This window comes from Lissotriton helveticus, chromosome 5_1 (assembly GCF_964261635.1).
Source record: "Lissotriton helveticus chromosome 5_1, aLisHel1.1, whole genome shotgun sequence".
Taxonomy (NCBI): Eukaryota; Metazoa; Chordata; class Amphibia; order Caudata; family Salamandridae; genus Lissotriton; species Lissotriton helveticus.
The window spans coordinates 277,139,677-277,157,674 of NC_136065.1; the positions used below are offsets into that span (position 1 = coordinate 277,139,677).

Here is a 17,998-nt window from a genome sequence, read left to right on the forward strand (position 1 = left end):
TGTAAGAAGAACAAACAGTCAGTCAAACACAGCTTGCTTGATGGGGTCATGCTTCTCAGACAGCTAACTTGCAGCCAGAACAGAAAAGGTGAATTCCTTCCCAAAATTCTACACAGCTTGATCAGAGCCTTTATTGTAAATTACTCACCATCAGAGTGAGCATAATGGGCAATCCATAGGTAATTTCATTTGTTGATTCGATCAGAATAATGGTCAGACTAATCGTCATACGGACCACACCTCCAAGAAATGCTGCTGCACCAATCAGTGCAAAGGTGCCGGAATATATATGATCCAGACCGACGTAACTATGAGAAAGAGAGGGCAGGTCAGAAGAGAGCGTATAACTTATAGAGGCATCAAACAACAAAAGAGGGCATAAGAACATGAAAAAGTCGTGCCAGGAATTCACATAAATGAACCCACTCAAAGCATACGAACTCAGCTACGGAGTGTGGTGAAAATAAGGACTTCGTGAATAAATCCTCTTGATGAATACATAGGCTTTTGCAACCTTGAACGAGCAGTAATTGAAATACCGGCCTCCAATTGTAACTGCTGAAATACAAGGACTCAATTAACAAGAAGATGTGCATATTGAAATGAAATGAAATATGAAATACCAGTATTCGTAAAGTGCACAGCTACCTCCAAAGTGGTGTCCCGGCACTGGGGGCCCTTGCCCAGAGTCACATGGTGCTGGGCTAACCTGCTGCCGGCACCGGGGATCGAACCGTGAACCCCATAGTCCGGAGTCAGGCACCCTGGCCGCTGCACCACACCTCTTCCATAATCTGACGACTCTCCTTTAGAAAGGCTGCCTTTGTGCAAATTGGATATGCCAGCTTGCACATAGTTTGAGGTCCCCATTCCTAAAACCTACTATATCTGTGGATGGATGGGAGCCCACCAGTCAATCCCTTTGTCTGGAGTGGGTTCCACTTGCTCAAGTGACACAGGAACAAAAGCAGAATTCTGCCTTACCTGGAGGTTTTGAGAATCTGCCTGTGCTTTTAACAAAGCTGACATGTTTGTTGGCTCCAGATTCTTGTGTTTGCCGTCAGAGGAGGGTGAACACTAGCCTCTCAAGCCAGTATTTTGTAGATGGTCTGGAAATCATAGTCATCTGCATACCATTTCTGATAAAAAATATCACCTGGAGTGGAACAGCTGCAGGACTGCTGCTCTACATTTAAACTGGATCTAAGTCTGGGAATCCACTGTGAAGCCTTGCTGCTCTACGTTGAGGTAAGAGCTTATCTGCCTGCACAAGAAGCAGGACTATGCCTTTCAGTAGCAGTTGACCAGATCAAAGAAAGACCTGGAAAAATACTAGCTCACTGGAGGAACAGCATGAAGGATGTTCTAATGGACCTATCTCATCTAGGAACCACAAGAGTCCCACAGCTCACCCTACGCATAAAAATGAAGATCAAGTAGAGCGCCATCTGAGTCATGGAGCCATATCATTGTCGGTCTTCAATGAGCTACAGAGCCTGCATCAATCATCATTTTTTTGCAGAGTTTTATATAGCGGGATCTAGACCCGAACTGAACCAGGTATCAGAGCGCATTACATAGCACCAGTTACGTTACATAGCACCCCGTTCACTGCTGCTAGGACTAGGATGCAGTAAGTCTTCAAAAGTATGGCGTCCAGTTCTATTGGATAGGAGAGGTTGCGCTACTTCTGGAACGGAGTGAACCATCTCATTAGCCTGCAAGGATCAGTAGTGTTAAAATTTCAGTTAAGACTGTAACCCTGAATCCAGTTTCAAAGGAAACTAGTGAAGCATGGACATCAGTTATGAGTCTCAGATGCAATATCTTCCTTGTGATCCCTGTCACTACTTGTGCGACCCCTGGTCTGGGAGATCACAAACGCAATGGCAGGAACAGAAGGAAACAAGCACTGGAAATGCAATAGGTCTCGGATTTATTTGAGTTAGAGCTAATGGCATTGAAATGGCAATGTCTTTTAGCCATGTGTTATGGAGTGTATGCCTGTGGTGTGTAATGGAATTATGTGGTTTGGATTGGAATTGTTCACCCTGCACACTCGCACACTGTTCACCCTGCACGCTCGCACACTGTTCACCCTGCACGCTCACACACTGTTCACCCAGCACGCTCACACACTGTTCACCCTGCACGCTCACACACTGTTCACCCTGCACGCTCACACACTGTTCCACCCTGCACGCTCACACACTGTTCCACCCTGCACGCTCACACTCTGCTCATCCTGCACGCTCACTACTCTGCACTCACTACTCTGCACTCACTACTCACTACTCTGCACACTCACTCTGCACTCACAACTCTGCACTCACTACTCACTACTCTGCACACTCACTCTGCACTCACAACTCTGCACTCACTACTCACTAATCTGCACACTCACTCTGCACTCACTACTCTGCACACTCACTCTGCACTCACTACTCTGCACTCACTACTCACTACTCTGCACTCACACTCTGCACTCACTACTCACTATACACACTCACTCTGCACTCACTACTCACTACTCTGCACACTCACTCTGCACTCACTACTCACCACTCTGCACTCACCACTCTGCACTCACCACTCTGCACTCACCACTCTGCACTCACCACTCACACTATAATAATCCTTATGTCCTGTAACCAAGGGTTTGCCATTATTGATATAGTTCACTGCAATAACCTACTTTTCTTAGCCTTTGACATGTACTTTACTAAGAACCGGCATGTTAATAAATATATAAATACGTGCGACGGCAATAAAGCAGCATTGAAAAAAAAATGTGCTACGGGCATTGTTCAAACTGTCAACACATGCACCTCAGGGCAGTGTGAATACCTGGAAAGGAAACCAGCATGCGCGCACACACACAGCTAAAATATAAAGCAAGAGAGGCGAACGCGCAGTGCTGCTCGTGCGAGGAATGGTGTTTACTCTGTGGGGCTAACGTGAGCACGCGCGCCCACCTTCTGCCTTGCTCGCCCAGCATCGGTCTTCAATTACTGCCAGCCAGGACAGCTGGTAATTGAAGATTTAAGACCTTCTCAAGCTCGTGCCCGAACGGAATATGCAGGAAGTAGAGAAGCTGTACAGACTATGCCCTATTGCGTGCTGACTTCTAAAAAGACAGGCATGCAACGCCCAATCGCCATGCAGATGGCAAAAAACGAACACGAATAATCACGAGCATTCAGGAATGTTTGGGTTGCTTCTCGGACACCCTGATAATAGGACTCTTGGCTCCGCCCACACTGCTTTGCAGTGTGTGACGTAGGCCCGAGCCCCCAAAATGGCTCACAGGAGCCATTTAAATTTGGCTGCTTATTCAAAACTGGAATTTTGAATTCATTTATTTGTAGCCTAAGTATCTCTAGAAGGGATTTTCAGGAGGCAAACAAGGGGGCCACAGATAAAACTGGTTGGGTGGCAGCCACCACAAAATGCAAGCATGAGTATTGCATACATGCATAATTACTTACACACAGGCACACACACACACACACAATTATACTATTATTTTATTAATAAGGCATGCATTATTTTATTAATCTGGCATCTGATGTTTCATCTTTCATTTATTTTTACTTAAGCGGTGTTCCTACCTTAATATCATTATGTCAAAGTTTGTGGCAACTCCGTTTCTAACATCATGAAGGCCATAAGTTAATGTGTAGTTTCTTTCTGAGATGTTATCAGCGGCTGAATGTTTGGATGATGTCACTTCTGCTACCCCAGGCATTTTGATGAATCAACACCAATGTAGTGAAGTCAAGTAGACTTTAAAATTCAGGCTCCTAAATGTTAGGTACCTACGGGCCATCCACAGTGAAGATGGACAACAAGATCGGCCCCACTAAAAAACATAGGATCATCTGGTTCCCTAGACTGGACCCTATCCCCAAGGAACTCAACACTGTGAATAAGGAAGACTTCTCTGTAGGGGTGAGGCTTTTCGGTGTAGGAATTTTTGTGGATCACATTTTTGGGTGCTGAAAAATCAGCAGCTGAGGCTGCAGCCCACCGAGTAGTACAGATTGCTACCAAAGAATGGACCAATACAAGGGTTTGCTTCAGAGTACCACATCTGTATCCCTTACATAAACCTGGACCTCGTGTTCGGTAGGCCTTTGATCTACTTGTGAAGTTTCTTCTCATTTACAAAGGGCAGCATCACAGGATATCGTTACCTAGTTCTATCGAAAATGTAGTTTGTAAAAGTTATAAACTTTTAGTGTCCCATCTCAGCCCAGAAGGGGCTGACAGTTTTCTTTGCAGAGTCTCATTTCACATATTCCATGTGCCTACCTGTAAATGAAAGTAATTTTCATGTTTAAAGGTGAAGCATAACCTGGTCATTGCAGATGAGTGTTATTTACCATCTCATGTGGTACCCGAGTTTACAACTCCTTATTACCTCACAGAAAAAGCTTTGACTGATGGCCTCATTATCAGGAAACAGTCAATTGCCTAAAGATGTTACCTTTACTTTTAACTGGAATACAATAGTAATGTAGTAGTAATGTTGCCTTGGGACACAAATGATAAAGGATAATAATCAGTAAAGAAACTTCCCAGTAACCAATGAATGCTCTAGAACCGTAAAAGGTCTCGTTAACAGACATCAGGTTTGAATAGCAGTGGCCGAGTAAGTAGAGGTATTGGCACACAGTATGGAGTTCTCCAGTTTAAATATGTATTCTTTCCACATTTGTTAGGTGGTGGGTATATGCATCTAGGCATTATTCCTGAATAGAAGTTGCCTTTTTCATGGGCCTTGTTCATACCTATGGACTCCTGCAAATGTGTTTCTGTGCAGATTTTGTACAAAGGTACACATATGTGGATAGATTATCCAATAGAAGGAACATGTTACTCACTCTGTAAGTGTCTGTTCGTGACATGGAGTGCAGTAGAATCACATGATGCATATTCCTGTCATCTAGTGTTGGATTCGGATGTGCCCAACTTGTTTCTCTTTGAAGAAGACCTTGAGTCACATATTATAGTGGCTGCACCTGTTGCTGGTAATGCGCATCTGCATCAGTTCCATTGTTAGATTGTTTTTCTGCGCTGAAGATGAAAAATGGAAATGGAGTGTAGAGATACAAAAGAAGATGACCATGAAAAGAATGAAGAAAGGCATCTGCAACAACCTGAGGCTCCTGGAGAGGAGGGTGGGTGCATGTGAATCTATAGCACTACATGCAAAGGACAAATGCTTTCAGGGTAAGTAACATTTTCTGTTCGTGGCATGTGTAGCTGTAGATACACTTGCTGCGCACACCCTGAATAGCAGTTCTCCTCCACCTGTCCAACGTTAGCTTGCTGGCGTGCGACACCGCAGTGTCTGGTGAAAGCGTGTGGCGTGGACAAAGTAGTTGCCTTCTACATTTCATCTATAGGGATGTTAACTAAAAGCCACAGAAGCCCCCTTGTTATGGGTCAAGTGGAGTCTGGGAGGGACAGTCAAAGGTCTCTTGGCTGTTGCGTAACAGGTCTGTATACATTTGACCAACTACCAGGCTATTCCAGGTTTGGAGGACACAACTCTTGTGCGGTTTGGAGAAAGAAACAAAGAGCTGCTGTGTTTTACGGAAAGGTTTTGTCCTATCAATGTAATACATAAGGGCCCTTTCGACATTTAGTGTGCGGAGAGTCCTCTCTTCCACTGAATCTGGATGTGGAAAGAACACTGGGGTTTGATAGAGGTGGAAGGAAGAGACCATGTTAGGGAGGAAGCTGGGGTTTTACCTGAGGACTACCCTATCTCTGTGAAACTAGGAGAAAGGTTCCTCCAGGGTTGGAGAATAAAGCTTACTCACAAGTCTTAGGTAGGTGATGGCCACCAGGAAGGCTATCCTCCAGGAAAGAACTGCAAAGGGCAAGCGTGAAAGGGTTGAGAAGGAGGACCTATACGTCTTGTGAGAATAATGTTGAGGGTGATCATGGGGGCAGTTCTACCCCGGCTGGAATGACTCTCTTAAAGCCCTCCATGAAGGCCTTAATGATTGGAACTCTGATGAGTGAAATGTGTTTCTTGCCCTGAGGGTAAGCAGCAACTGAGAGGAGTTGGCCTAACGGCTAGGGCGCTCGACCTCGGACCTGGGGATCTGGGTTAGAGTCTCGGTAACGACGCCAAAAACTTCCTGAGATTCTGGGCAAATCACTTAATCTCCCCGTGCCTAAAATTAATGTGTGTCTGTCCCGTGCTATGTAAAGCGCTCCGATACCTAGTGCTATATAAAACTCTGCAAAACAAAACAAAACAAAACTGCTGCTAAGTGAAGTCTGATGAAAGTATAAGCGAGGCTTGACTTCTGCAAGTGAAGCAATTAACAATCAATGCATTGGACAGCTGCCTTGAGTGCTGAGGGGGAAGAGTGGGGAGTCAATCTGCCTGGAAAGACAGTAGTGCACAAACCTCTTCCATTTGGCTATGTAACAGGCTCACATAGTAAGTCTGTGTGCCTCCTTAAGGATGGTCATGCACTCTGGAGTAGGTAGAGTTAGCCAAATTTTAATATCTCTGGAGCTAGATCATACGCTGCCAGGGGCTCGGGTGCTTGATTGGGCCCTGGCTCTTTGTGAGAAGGTCTGGTCAGTTGGAAAGAATCTTGAGGGGCACAACGGACAGGTCAAGGAGGATGGTAAACCAGAGCTGTCTGGCCCATGTGGGAGCCACCAGGATGAGAGTAGGGATGTTTGATGAAGCTTCTGGACCACGTATGGAAGAAGAGGAGGGGCGAGAAAGTGTAGGCAAATACCCCTGACCAGTACATCTAGAATGCATTGCCCCAACTGGAGTAGGACTTCTGGGTGAAGTTCCTACTCATAGGTTTGATGCTGCATCCTGCCGAGTAAGCCTGGAAAGTTGTTCACTCCTGGTAGGTACTCCGCCAGTTGATGGACTCTGTGATGCACATGGCCAAATGTCCTGTGCTAACATTGAAAACTGTGATGAATGTGTGTTGCCTTGCTTCTGTAGATAGAACTCGGTGATGATGTTGTCGGTGCAAATAGGAATACATTTTTACTGAATGTGAAGGTGAGAGATGAAAGCTTTGAGAATGAGCTGAGTGGCCAACAGCTACAGGTAGCTGATGTGGAGACCCTATTGATGGGGTGATCACACTCAATGCACTTGCAAACTAGAACCAAACCCAGTGATCGAAGCACCGGTTAGGATAGTGACCTGCAGAACTGCAGAACAGGATTGAGAAAGGGCCAGCCCTGCAACAGTTTGTTGCTGTCCCACCATTACAGAGACTGGTCAGTGTATCCCGAGATCAACAGTAGATCCGCCCAGTGACTCTCCACTTGAGACCATTGCACAGTTAGGCATTCTTGCAACGAATACAAGGTCACAACTTTGTTTCTAGTATTGCTCCAGGAGATGTTGAAGGAGCTCCTCCATTTCATCCCAGTGGGTCCAGTCGCACCTGGAGAGCAGGCTGATTGAATTGGCGATACAGCAATAGGTGGCTGACTGAGGCGCAACGCATTTGCTGGCCATGACGATTTTTCTGCTCTCCTTGTCTAGGGATGGAGCATCACTGGTGACCTGCGCATTGGCACATTTCGGGGCTGTTTGAACTACCAGGAGTGCTTGGCCGAAGGGTGTTGGGATGGAGTTGGAGAAAATGAGGTCACTGTCGAGGTCTTCTTTAGATGGACTTCAATGACTTGAGGTTCCTTCGTTTCAGATTGTGGGTTTGACCTGGGGCTTGAACAGACAGTCGGCGTGGCCAAGTGTCCAGGGTGTTCTTGCTCCTCGACGTCACAGTCTCCGCAAAGGTCGGGGAATCGTCCTCTTGGTGCTGCGTCCTAGTGTGTTGATAGAAGCGCCATTAACGTCCGTGCCTCAGGCTCGTTTTAGAGCCTAATGCTCCACAGGAGGGCTAATCGTGCTCCGGGGCTACAGTTTGCAAATATGATGACGTTTTGTCCATGGATACTCCACTCTACACTGTGGCAGTGCAGGAAAGGGGTACCTTCCATTAAGATGCATTTTTTGAGGACTGAAGATGGAGGTTGAAGGCCCCCAGGGGCACAGGCGCTGAAAAGGCATCAAGAAGAATCCGGTTGCGGAGCCTGACAGTGGTCACAGCAATGCTGAAGAGTGTGCAAATAAATGTATTTGTTTCCCCTGCGAGTATGGCCAAGTTTGAGTGCGTCCGATGATGAACACCAAGAGGTATTGACCTCAAGCTCTGTTCAAACATGTCCGAAACCAGTGGCAGAAATAAAAAACAATCTAACAATGGAGCAGATGCCCATACGCATTACCAGCAATAGGTGGAGTCACTATACCTTGAGAATCGGAGTTTTCTTCCAAGAAAAACAAGTAGCACATATACAAGCCCAACACTAGGTAGCAGCCCACGCTATGTGTATCTACAGCTACACATGCCATGAATAGTGTTATCACAGATAAGCAACTTGTTCTTCTGATGGTTACTTCTAACCACAAATGTCACACCTTAGAATATATTTCAAACTAGTACATCCCTAGAAGGAGGTTCTGTGGAGGTGACTAAGAACAAAAAGTGCTGCAGGACTGGGTGCACAACAGGCCCTTCGCATTGGACCTTGCTGTCATATCAGTAGTGATAGCCACTGATGCCTACATCTCAGTCTGTGACATGTCAGGGACAGGCAGTCTGAAAGTAAATGAAATGGTAGCAGGCTTAGCTGTGGTGAAATGAGCTGTCAGACCTTCTGGGACCTGATTATTGGCATGAGTGTAGCAGATCCTGACGCATTAGACTATCCACCTTGACAGGGTCTTCTTCTTAACAGCCTTTCCTTTCGTCACCAGGGAGAACCCCAAAAAAAGGTAATTGTCCATACAGTATTCCTAAGTACAATCAATGTAAAGGCTCAAAGCTCTTTGGGGTCCAGTCAATGGATCCTCTCCTCGTTTTTCAAGGGGTGAGGAGGAGCAAAGAACACTGGCAGAGTGATTGCCCAATGTGGCAGGGAGTCACGACTTTTGGCAAGAATACCGCTTAAGTTCTCTGTGCCGACTTGTCTGGGGAAAAAGGTGGTGTACTGAAAGTGCTTGAAGTTCACTCACCCGATAAGCTGTACTAATCACAGTGTGAAAGCCTGTCTTAAAAGTCAGGATACACAACGAGCAGCTCTTCGTCAGCTCAAAGGATGTAATCATGACAAATGTTAAGATGAAATTATGGTCTGACTGTGATTACACAAATGGTTTGGGAAGGAATATGTTTGTCAAAACTTTGATAAATATCAACGCAATAGGTGTTTTAAATCAGGGCGCTTAGGCTTCCACCCACTTCATCTCGTCTGCTCTGGCATTCAGTGACCCTGCCAGGTGGTTTGCAATCAGGGAGATGCTATGGCGCTCCAACCAACTACAGAGGTGCAGAGCTTCCTGGCACGGGTCCCAGGACCCAACTCCAACCTTCTTGTTGCATTACCACATGGTAGTGGTGCTGTCTTTGGTAACTTGCACCAGTCACCCCTTGATGGGTGGCAGGAACAGCTTTAGAGCCAGACGAATGGGCTAAAACTCCAACACACTGATATGTTGCAGGGTTTCCATCGCGGTCAGAGTCCTCTGATCTGCACTTACCCTAGATGGCCTCTCTAGCCCTGCAAAGAAGTGGCAGTCACAACTGTCAGCCCTAGGTAGGGAAGAGAGAGGGGCTTGCCCTGCCACTGACTGGGGGGCTTGCCCCAAACTGTATATGATGACCCTCCTTGTCCGAGTTTTGGATGACAGCTGTCTGATTTCCTTGATGGTGGATGCACTGGAATCTCAGGTTCCATTGCCAAGCCTGCATGAGTCAATTTGGAGTAGCTGACAAGGAAGATGCAGAAGGCTAAGAGGACAAGAAGCAGCAGACCAGCTCTCAATGAGATCCAGGATCAAGGCTGATAAATTTGGATCATAGCCCCAATGTCTTCGACAAGTTGTAATGGGGAGGGAAGTTCCTGAACTGCACTGTGTCCAGGATAGCACAAAAGAATGGAAGTCGGCGATAGAATCCGGTATGACTTCAGCTCTGTGAGGACTTTTGTTTAGTCTAAACTGATGCAAATCCACAACCTTAGTTGCCTTCCAGACCACCAATGCAAAGGAGGAGCATTCTCTCCTTCGTGGTTGAAGTGGCAAGTCAAGCCATGTCACAGGAGAGGTGGCCTCTTGACAAATCTATGTAAAAGGCATCATCTGTGTACTGAGGGACGATAAAGTCATACCCATCATCTACATCCTTGGTTGACCCTTGATCTTAATTAGAGCCAAAAATTGATAAATAATGGAGACTTGGCTGGCGTGTAAGCCCTGTCAGAGGTATTGTGTCAGAGTCTGAGTGTATGACGACCAGTTACACTTTTAGCGAAGCTCGTTCTGTGTCCGACATTAATATCAGTACTGGATCCTCTTCTGGTGGCGTTGGTACCGCCGTCGACAGATTGGGCCAGTGCAGGTTTTGGAGCTGGATGGAAGCCTGTATGGGTGTTGGTACTGTGTCCTTAAGATGAACGCAGGGGTTGAGAAGGGTCAAAGGATACATCGCCTGGAGGTATCCCAACTAGGGTCCCTGCAGTTCCTTTGGTCCCGAAGGTGTGACAGAGGGAACTGGAAGCGCAACAAAAATCTGATGCATGGCCTTCTTGAAGGCTCCAATCTGCTATGCAACACCGAAGGCCTAGGAAGTTCAGGGCACACCTGGATCAGCTGAGGAATCAACTCTAAAGCGTGAGACCTCAAAGATTAATGAATCACATCATGACGTTCCCGCACCTTTTCTTTGGATTCAGATTGAGCAAAGGGGTCGAGTCTCGCTACAATTTCTTTTGCTTGCTTTTGGACTTCAACTTTGACTTAACGGCGGACTTTGAGCGCAACGCTGACCACTTGCAGCCACCCGACTTGAAGCGGAAGGTGTACTTGCGTGAAGGGTACCACTTCTTCCTGTATTCGGTGACATTCAACATTGCATCCCAAGGGCCACGAGGGCCATGTTTAAATCAATGATTCAAATGTTCATCAAATCCAACATTTTTTCTTACCTAGCACAGAAGGGTCCTTCCTGGATACATAAATGTTGAGAATTGGCTTGGTAAGCCTTCAGCAGAACCTATATGTAATTTTTCAGGTCAGCGTTTGAAAACGATCCCATTTGTCTGTCAGAATCTCACGGGGAATAGGTGAGAAATTTTAGAGGTATGTTACTCGATCATAAAAGAAGATCCGCTTCCTTCACATTTGAATCTGTATAATCTCCACCACTTGTCTCTGATGCATAAGATTTTTAGGGTTTTTATTGTTTTATGTCTATATACTGATGCATTGTAAATTGTGTATATTTGAATTGGTTGAGCTTTTGTGAAGGTTTACATCAAAATGAAGAACTAGAACACAGAGACTGCCAAAAAATACCTAAAACAATTTGGAAGTCAAAGCCAAACATGCCTATCACCCAAAGCAGCACTTGGCTAATTTACTATTTCAATTCCTGTCTTAGCATATTTAGGCTCAAGGGCTTGATAGTGGGATTGGGTGCCTGCTCAAATTTTATCATGGTGATACTTATATACACATATTTGGGCAGTCTGTATTTTTGACTCAGTATTAATCAGTAAGCAGTATGGTATCACATACAACACAAATATACCACACATACCATGTGTGTGGGAAATGCATGCACTGGGTTTATGACATGGGTAAACAAAATGCACTTTGCCCGTTATCTGCAGAGTATGGTCTAGAACATGCTAAACTAGGTTTCAAAAACTTATGCCAAATCTATGAAAGAACATTGGTTGAAAGGTTACGATCATAACAAAAACACCATTGAATTCTCCCAGTTCCAATAACAAATGAAGCCACGACTCAAACCTAGTCCACAATGATGTTCTCAGGCTCGTATGCATCACACAGCATTATCAATGACAGTCCAACAACACATAGTTAACGTCTTTCAAATGTTATTCAAACAAATGTATAAAGTCCTTTTATTAACGTTTAGCTAGTACGCCATGTAAGTTGATAAAGTCTCTTCAAAGCACTCACATATATATGTAAATTAATGTGAATAAATACATACCCTTCACAATAGGTAATAATAATTAGGCATGGGTGTAGTTCGCAGAGTTTTGTTAGGCGGAACTTCGGGAAGTTACAAAAAATCTCTGCGAAGTTCCGTGAGTGACGTAGTGCTGTGCGAACTGCAGTTTGTGCTGGTATTCCTGCCGCTCGGGTAGGAATTCTACCCGAGTGGCAGCTCACGCTTGTGAACTTACACTTCCGCAAGCGGGGGAAAAACTCAGCTGCACATCGCAAAGCAGAGTTTTCTGCACTACGTGAGCTCCGCGTAGTGCAGAAAACTCAGCAAAGTTCGCGAACGAAGCGAAGTTCACCGGCCAGGCCTAATAATAATGTATTTCCATCAGCTAATTAAAACCACTGCAAAAAGAAAAACACTAATTTCACTAAATACATTACAAATGAACAGCTAAAAGATAAAAGAGACAAATGATAACGTGCTTAGAACAGTTACAGACGTGAGGCAGGCGAGGGTCAATTTAAAAATAGGATCTACGATAACAGTGATCCCCAGACCTGTTTTTGAACAATACCATTATGCTTTGTTTTCAAAGGTTATCAACGGTTCGACCTTACAGCATCTTTTATCAAGGGCTAGTTGATACAGAAATCTGACAAAGCAGCAGTTGAGGCAGGGTCCTCAGGATTCAAACAGACACTGATTACCTTACTGCAAGTTCGTATTCCTCTGCAGTTGTAGAGGTTTTTCAAAAAAACTTATTTTTCATCTTAATTTGCTTTAAAAAAGGGTAAATACAGACCACATGGATTAGGTCTTCTTTAGGTACCCCACAAACGTGACAGGTGAGTCCCTCCTTTAAGAGCCAGGATGGTTTCTCTGCTAGTGATGGAATTGAGCCCAGTCGAAGAGTAAGGAATTTCGGTTACATGGGCACTGAGTGAGTAGATCCAAGGTAGATTGACGATTTCAGTAGTTTGTCATTGTTGACCAGCATCCAAGCATGCAATCTTTTTGCCAGTGGTATCTATCTTCTAGCGAGGACTTTTTACTCATGCACTTGTTGACTATTTTTTTGAAGGCCACATGCAGTAGTGACTGTTGCCACAGAGCTTGTACTTGCATTGTGGATAGGAGTTTCCAAGTAAGGTTTAAAAGAGGTCACAAAAGAGCAGACAATTACTGATCAAAGTATTTTATTAATGGCATTTTCGTTTGAGTGCTGCTGTCTATAACAACATCCAATGAAGGCATATTAATCTGCACTGGGGAAGAGTCCCTTGCAATCTTAAAAACTTGTCTATAAGTTTTGACTACTATTCCATCAAGCATACCGCATCTCGTTCTTGCAGAGTAACACTGCCATAAGTGAGGGCTGGAAGAAGTTTTGCTGCAATGACGGTTGAAATTTGGCTGGAGCGTTGGACCTTTAAAGATGTTATAGAATATACAAATGGCTGCTATTAGTGTGTTCGCCTTCCTTATTAATTGTTGTTTTTGAGGGCAAAACGTGCTTTTGTCATCAATCAATACCCCCAGGTATTTATATACATACACATGCTCTACAGGCTGCCCATTTAGTGCCTAAAAGCGTGCTTGCTGTAATTTGAAATAGTCATGACTTTGGCCTTATTTAGGTTTACTTCCAGCTTATTTTCAGAAGGCATATTGAAAAAGTGCATCTAAGAGTCGTTAAAGACCGACCTTGGTTAGAATACAAAGAAAAAGCTCATCAGCATACAGCAGATGGCTGAGTAGAAGTGGGCCCAGGAATGAGGTATGACAATTTGTTAGGTCAAGTAATTTGGTCAGGTCTGCTGGGAAGAGATTGAAGAGAACTAGTGTAAGAACACACTTCTGCGTATTAGCCATTATTTTCCTAGATAAGTGAGATCTGTTTCCTATCTTTATTCGGCTTCAAGTATCTGTATAAAGCTGTTGAATTCCTTTTAAAAGGGGAGCGGGGATATCCCATTTGACAACCTTTGACCATATTTCCCACGACTGAAGCAGTCACAGGCCGACTTGAAATTGACAAAAGCATAGATGGGCGGATTGCTTTGGTTTTTTTTCTCCCCAATTTGTCGATTATGAATGCCAAAGCCAAAATGTTCATAATTATCCCTGATCTCCTCATAAACCTGGTTTGATTTAGTGGTACAATGCTATTTGTGCGGAACCCATAGGTAAATCTGCCAATAGTGCATATGCAAAGAACTTAGCTTTATTATCCAATAAGGTTATAAGATGGTAATTTTTTGGCTTGGACCAGTCACCCCTTTAAATATAGGGTTTATTTTAGAACTGTGTCACCCATCGGATATTGATCTTGTAATACATACAGGATTGAACAGTAAAGTTAGTCTGCCCAAAATGAAGGGTGTTCTTTGTAAACGGCCTGTGGGAAACCATTCAGTCCTGGTGCACAATCAAGCATGCCTGATCTGATGATTTTTATAATTTTGTGATTATGAAATTAGACTTTTTCCCGGAGTTCCTCTGGCACTGGGTAACAGTTGCTATGCTTTGTGACAGGACCAGATTCTGGAGCCATTTCTTCATGGTCTTCTAGGCTTGGATTTACAGCTATATTAAGCCAGTTTTGGGGAGTATCTCGAGTCATGGATGGTCTTCTAGTAAATTCCTCAGTCAGATAGGTGGACCAGAAGTTCTCAGGTACATTGGAGTTATTTATGGCATGTGTCGGTCTTCAGATTGCATTTACGGTTCTCCGAAATTGTTTCCAATGCTTTGTTTACAGCCATGGACTAACTTTGCCCAGAAGAATCTGATTGAAGCCTCCTATTCTCCCATAGCTGTTTCTTTAACTGATTTTGGGCTAGCTTTAGAATCTCAAGATGATGGGGAGAGGATGGTAGCTTCTCTAGAGTCCGTAGTGCTTGGTTTAATTTCGATTTAGCCTGGCTGCATGCAGATGTCATTTTCTTCCAGCCTTGGGTGTCAGTTTACTATTAATACCTGCTTTGTCTTTGTTATATGATGCAATTAGTTTGAGGTAAAATGACTCCCACAATTGTATTGGGTCAATGTAGTTGTATTCACAGCTGCGCATTAGTTCCTCTGTTCTTACCTTTTGATTGCTCTGTGCATTTTATTTGTTTATAGTCCATTGTGTATAGTCAGCCCAAGTTGTTAATTACGGTGGAGTGTTTTGTTTGTGATTTAGTTGCTCGAGTACAATAGTGTGAATAGCCTGAAATTGGTAGACGTCATTGCCCAGGTATTCTGAAGAGCTACAATTTTGTAATTTCTCCAAGTCGATGGTGGGTGGGTTGCCAGCAAATATTTTAGAATTGGCCCCTATGATGTTCCAAGTACATATTTTTATATTTCCTGTGAACTTTTTGTGTGACAGGTTTGGGAAAGGCGTTCACGGTTTAGAGAGGTTGTGCAGAGCAGACGCGAGTCAGCCCCATTTGTTAGGAATTCTGATGGATTTTGCTGGATGTTGTAATGGTAGGACTTTGCTTTGTTGATTTCTGGCTTCTATAGCTGTTTCGCCGATTTCTCCTTTAAGCACTGAATGCACAAGTTACTACTTGTGTAACGATATATCTGTAAGAGACATTAGTTAGTGATAGATTCCTTACCTTAGAATATCCCCAGGCGTCAGACTGGATCCGTAAATTTTTTGCGTAGCAGTAACCTTGTGCGTCAGTAGGCGTCGTCTGCAGTCTCCGCGTCCGTCGTCGGCGCCGTGATGACGTCGTCGGAGTACTTAGACGCCGCCTCCGCGTGCTGACGTCAGTTCTTAGACACAGCTTTTCCGCGCCAGAAGCGCTGAGCCATGTTAAAAACCAACACTTGTGCCATTGAAACTAGGGCCCTGAAAGGGGATAACCCTAACCCTAGATATCGGTTCGCAGAACGGGGAGGATGGGTGGGTCGGTAAGGAATCTATCACTAACTAATGTCTCTTACAGATATATTGTTACACAAGTAGTAACTTGTGCATCTGAAAGAGACATGTTAGTGATAGATTCCTTACCTTAGAATAGATACCCCAGCAATACCAACCCCGGTGGTGGGTCTGCGAACCAATAATCACACCAGAAAGTCCTGGAGGACAGAACGGCCAAAGAAGCCATCCCTCCGGACTTGGCTGTCGAGGCAGTAGTGTCTTGCAAACGTGTGCAGAGAGGCCCCCATAGCTGCCTGACCGATGTCTTGTAAGGGCACTCCCCGGCCCAGGGCAGTTGTAGTCGCCGTGGCTCGGGTGGAATGAGTCCGCAATCCAACAGGGGGCTCCTTTTTAGCCAAGGAGTAACATGCCTGGATACACAAGATGATCCACCAGGAGATGGTCCTCTTGTGCACCGCTTTTCCCTTCTTAGCGCCCACGTAACCAACATAGAGTTGGTCATCCACCCGGAACTGGCGTGTGCGATCCAAATAGAATGAGCGCGCACGTTTTCGGTCCAGACGGTGGAGCCGCTCTTCCTCTTTAGAGGGATGCGGTGGCGGGAAGAAGGTTGGCAAGGTGATAGACTGCCCGATGTGGAAGGCTGTGCCAACCTTGGGCAGGAAAGATGGCTTAGTACGCAACACAACCTTGTCCGGATGGACAGAAAGGAAAGGAGGAGTACAAGAAAGGGCCTGGAGCTCACTCACTCTCCTGGCAGAGGTGATGGCAACCAGGAAAGCAGTCTTCAAAGTAAGAAGGCGGAGAGGACAGTTGTGAAGTGGCTCAAAGGGAGCGCACATCAGAAATGTAAGAACAAGGTTCAAGTCCCACTGAGGCATCACAAACGGAACAGGAGGGAACGTGTGTGTGATGCCCTTAAGAAAACGATTTACAATAGGGGACTTGAACAAAGAAGGTTGATCAGGCAGCCTTAGAAAGGCTGAAAGGGCAGAAAGGTAGCCCTTGATAGTGCCCAGAGCAGAGCCCTGCTGGGCAAGAGAAAGAAGGAAGAGAACAACCTCAGAGAGAGGGGCAGCAAGAGGATCCACAGCCTTTGCTGTGCACCATGCCACAAATCTGTTCCACCTGCAGGCGTATACCGACTTTGTGGAGGGACGCCTGGCTGCCAGAATGACGTTACAGACTTCAGGAGGCAAGTCAAATGGCCTCAAGTGTCGCCGCTCAATCTCCAAGCATGGAGGTGGAGACTGGACAGGTTTGGGTGAAGGACCGTCCCCTGCTGCTGCGACAGAAGGTCCTCCTGAAGAGGCAGACGAGCCGGGGGATCGACTGACATACTGAGTAGCTCTGGATACCAGTACCTTCGTGCCCAGTCCGGAGCCACAAGGATGACTTGTGCCCGGTCGCGCTTGATCTTCTTCAGCACTCTGGGCAGGAGTGGTATAGGCGGAAAGGCGTACAATAGACCGCAACTCCACTCGCGACGAAAAGCGTCTCCGAGCGAGTGCCGCCTTGGAAATTCCAACGCGCAGAACAGATGACATTGCGCGTTCTCTTCGGTGGCGAATAGATCTAACCAAGGCTCTCCCCATCACTGAAAGAGGCCTTGCGCCACGTCCGAGTTCAGACGCCATTCGTGATCCATTATGCACCGACGGCTGAGCTTGTCCGCCCTGGCGTTCAGAGAACCTGCCAGGTGTTGACCCACCAGGGTCACGCCCTGGCGTTCCAGCCACTGCCAGAGGCGCAGAGCCTCCTGGCAAAGGGTCCACGACCCCACCCCGCCCTGTTTGTTGCAGTACCACATGGCGGTGGTGTTATCCGTGAACACCTGCACTACACTCCCCCGGACAGAGGGGAGGAATGCCTTCAGTGCTAGACTAATCGCCCGCAACTCCAAAAGGTTGATGTGGAGCCGGGCCTCCGCCGGAGACCAGAGGCCTCTGATCTCCGCCTCTCCCATGTGGCCCCCCCAGCCCTGGAGGGACGCGTCCGTCACAACTACGTGCTCCGGGTGGGGAAGGGAGAGGAATCTTCCGCTGACCCAATCGCGGTCCGTGAG

General features: G+C 45.8%; 1 protein-coding gene across 1 annotated transcript in view; it reads right to left on the reverse strand.

Moving 5' to 3' along the window:
* The window catches only part of CLCN6 (chloride voltage-gated channel 6), a 247,006-nt gene that overhangs the window by 107,679 nt on the left and 121,329 nt on the right, over positions 1 to 17,998 (reverse strand). The window contains exon 16 of the mRNA XM_078642208.1: positions 149 to 308. Within this exon, the coding sequence (XP_078498334.1) occupies positions 149 to 308 (160 nt within the window). The remainder of the gene's footprint in view (positions 1 to 148; positions 309 to 17,998) is intronic.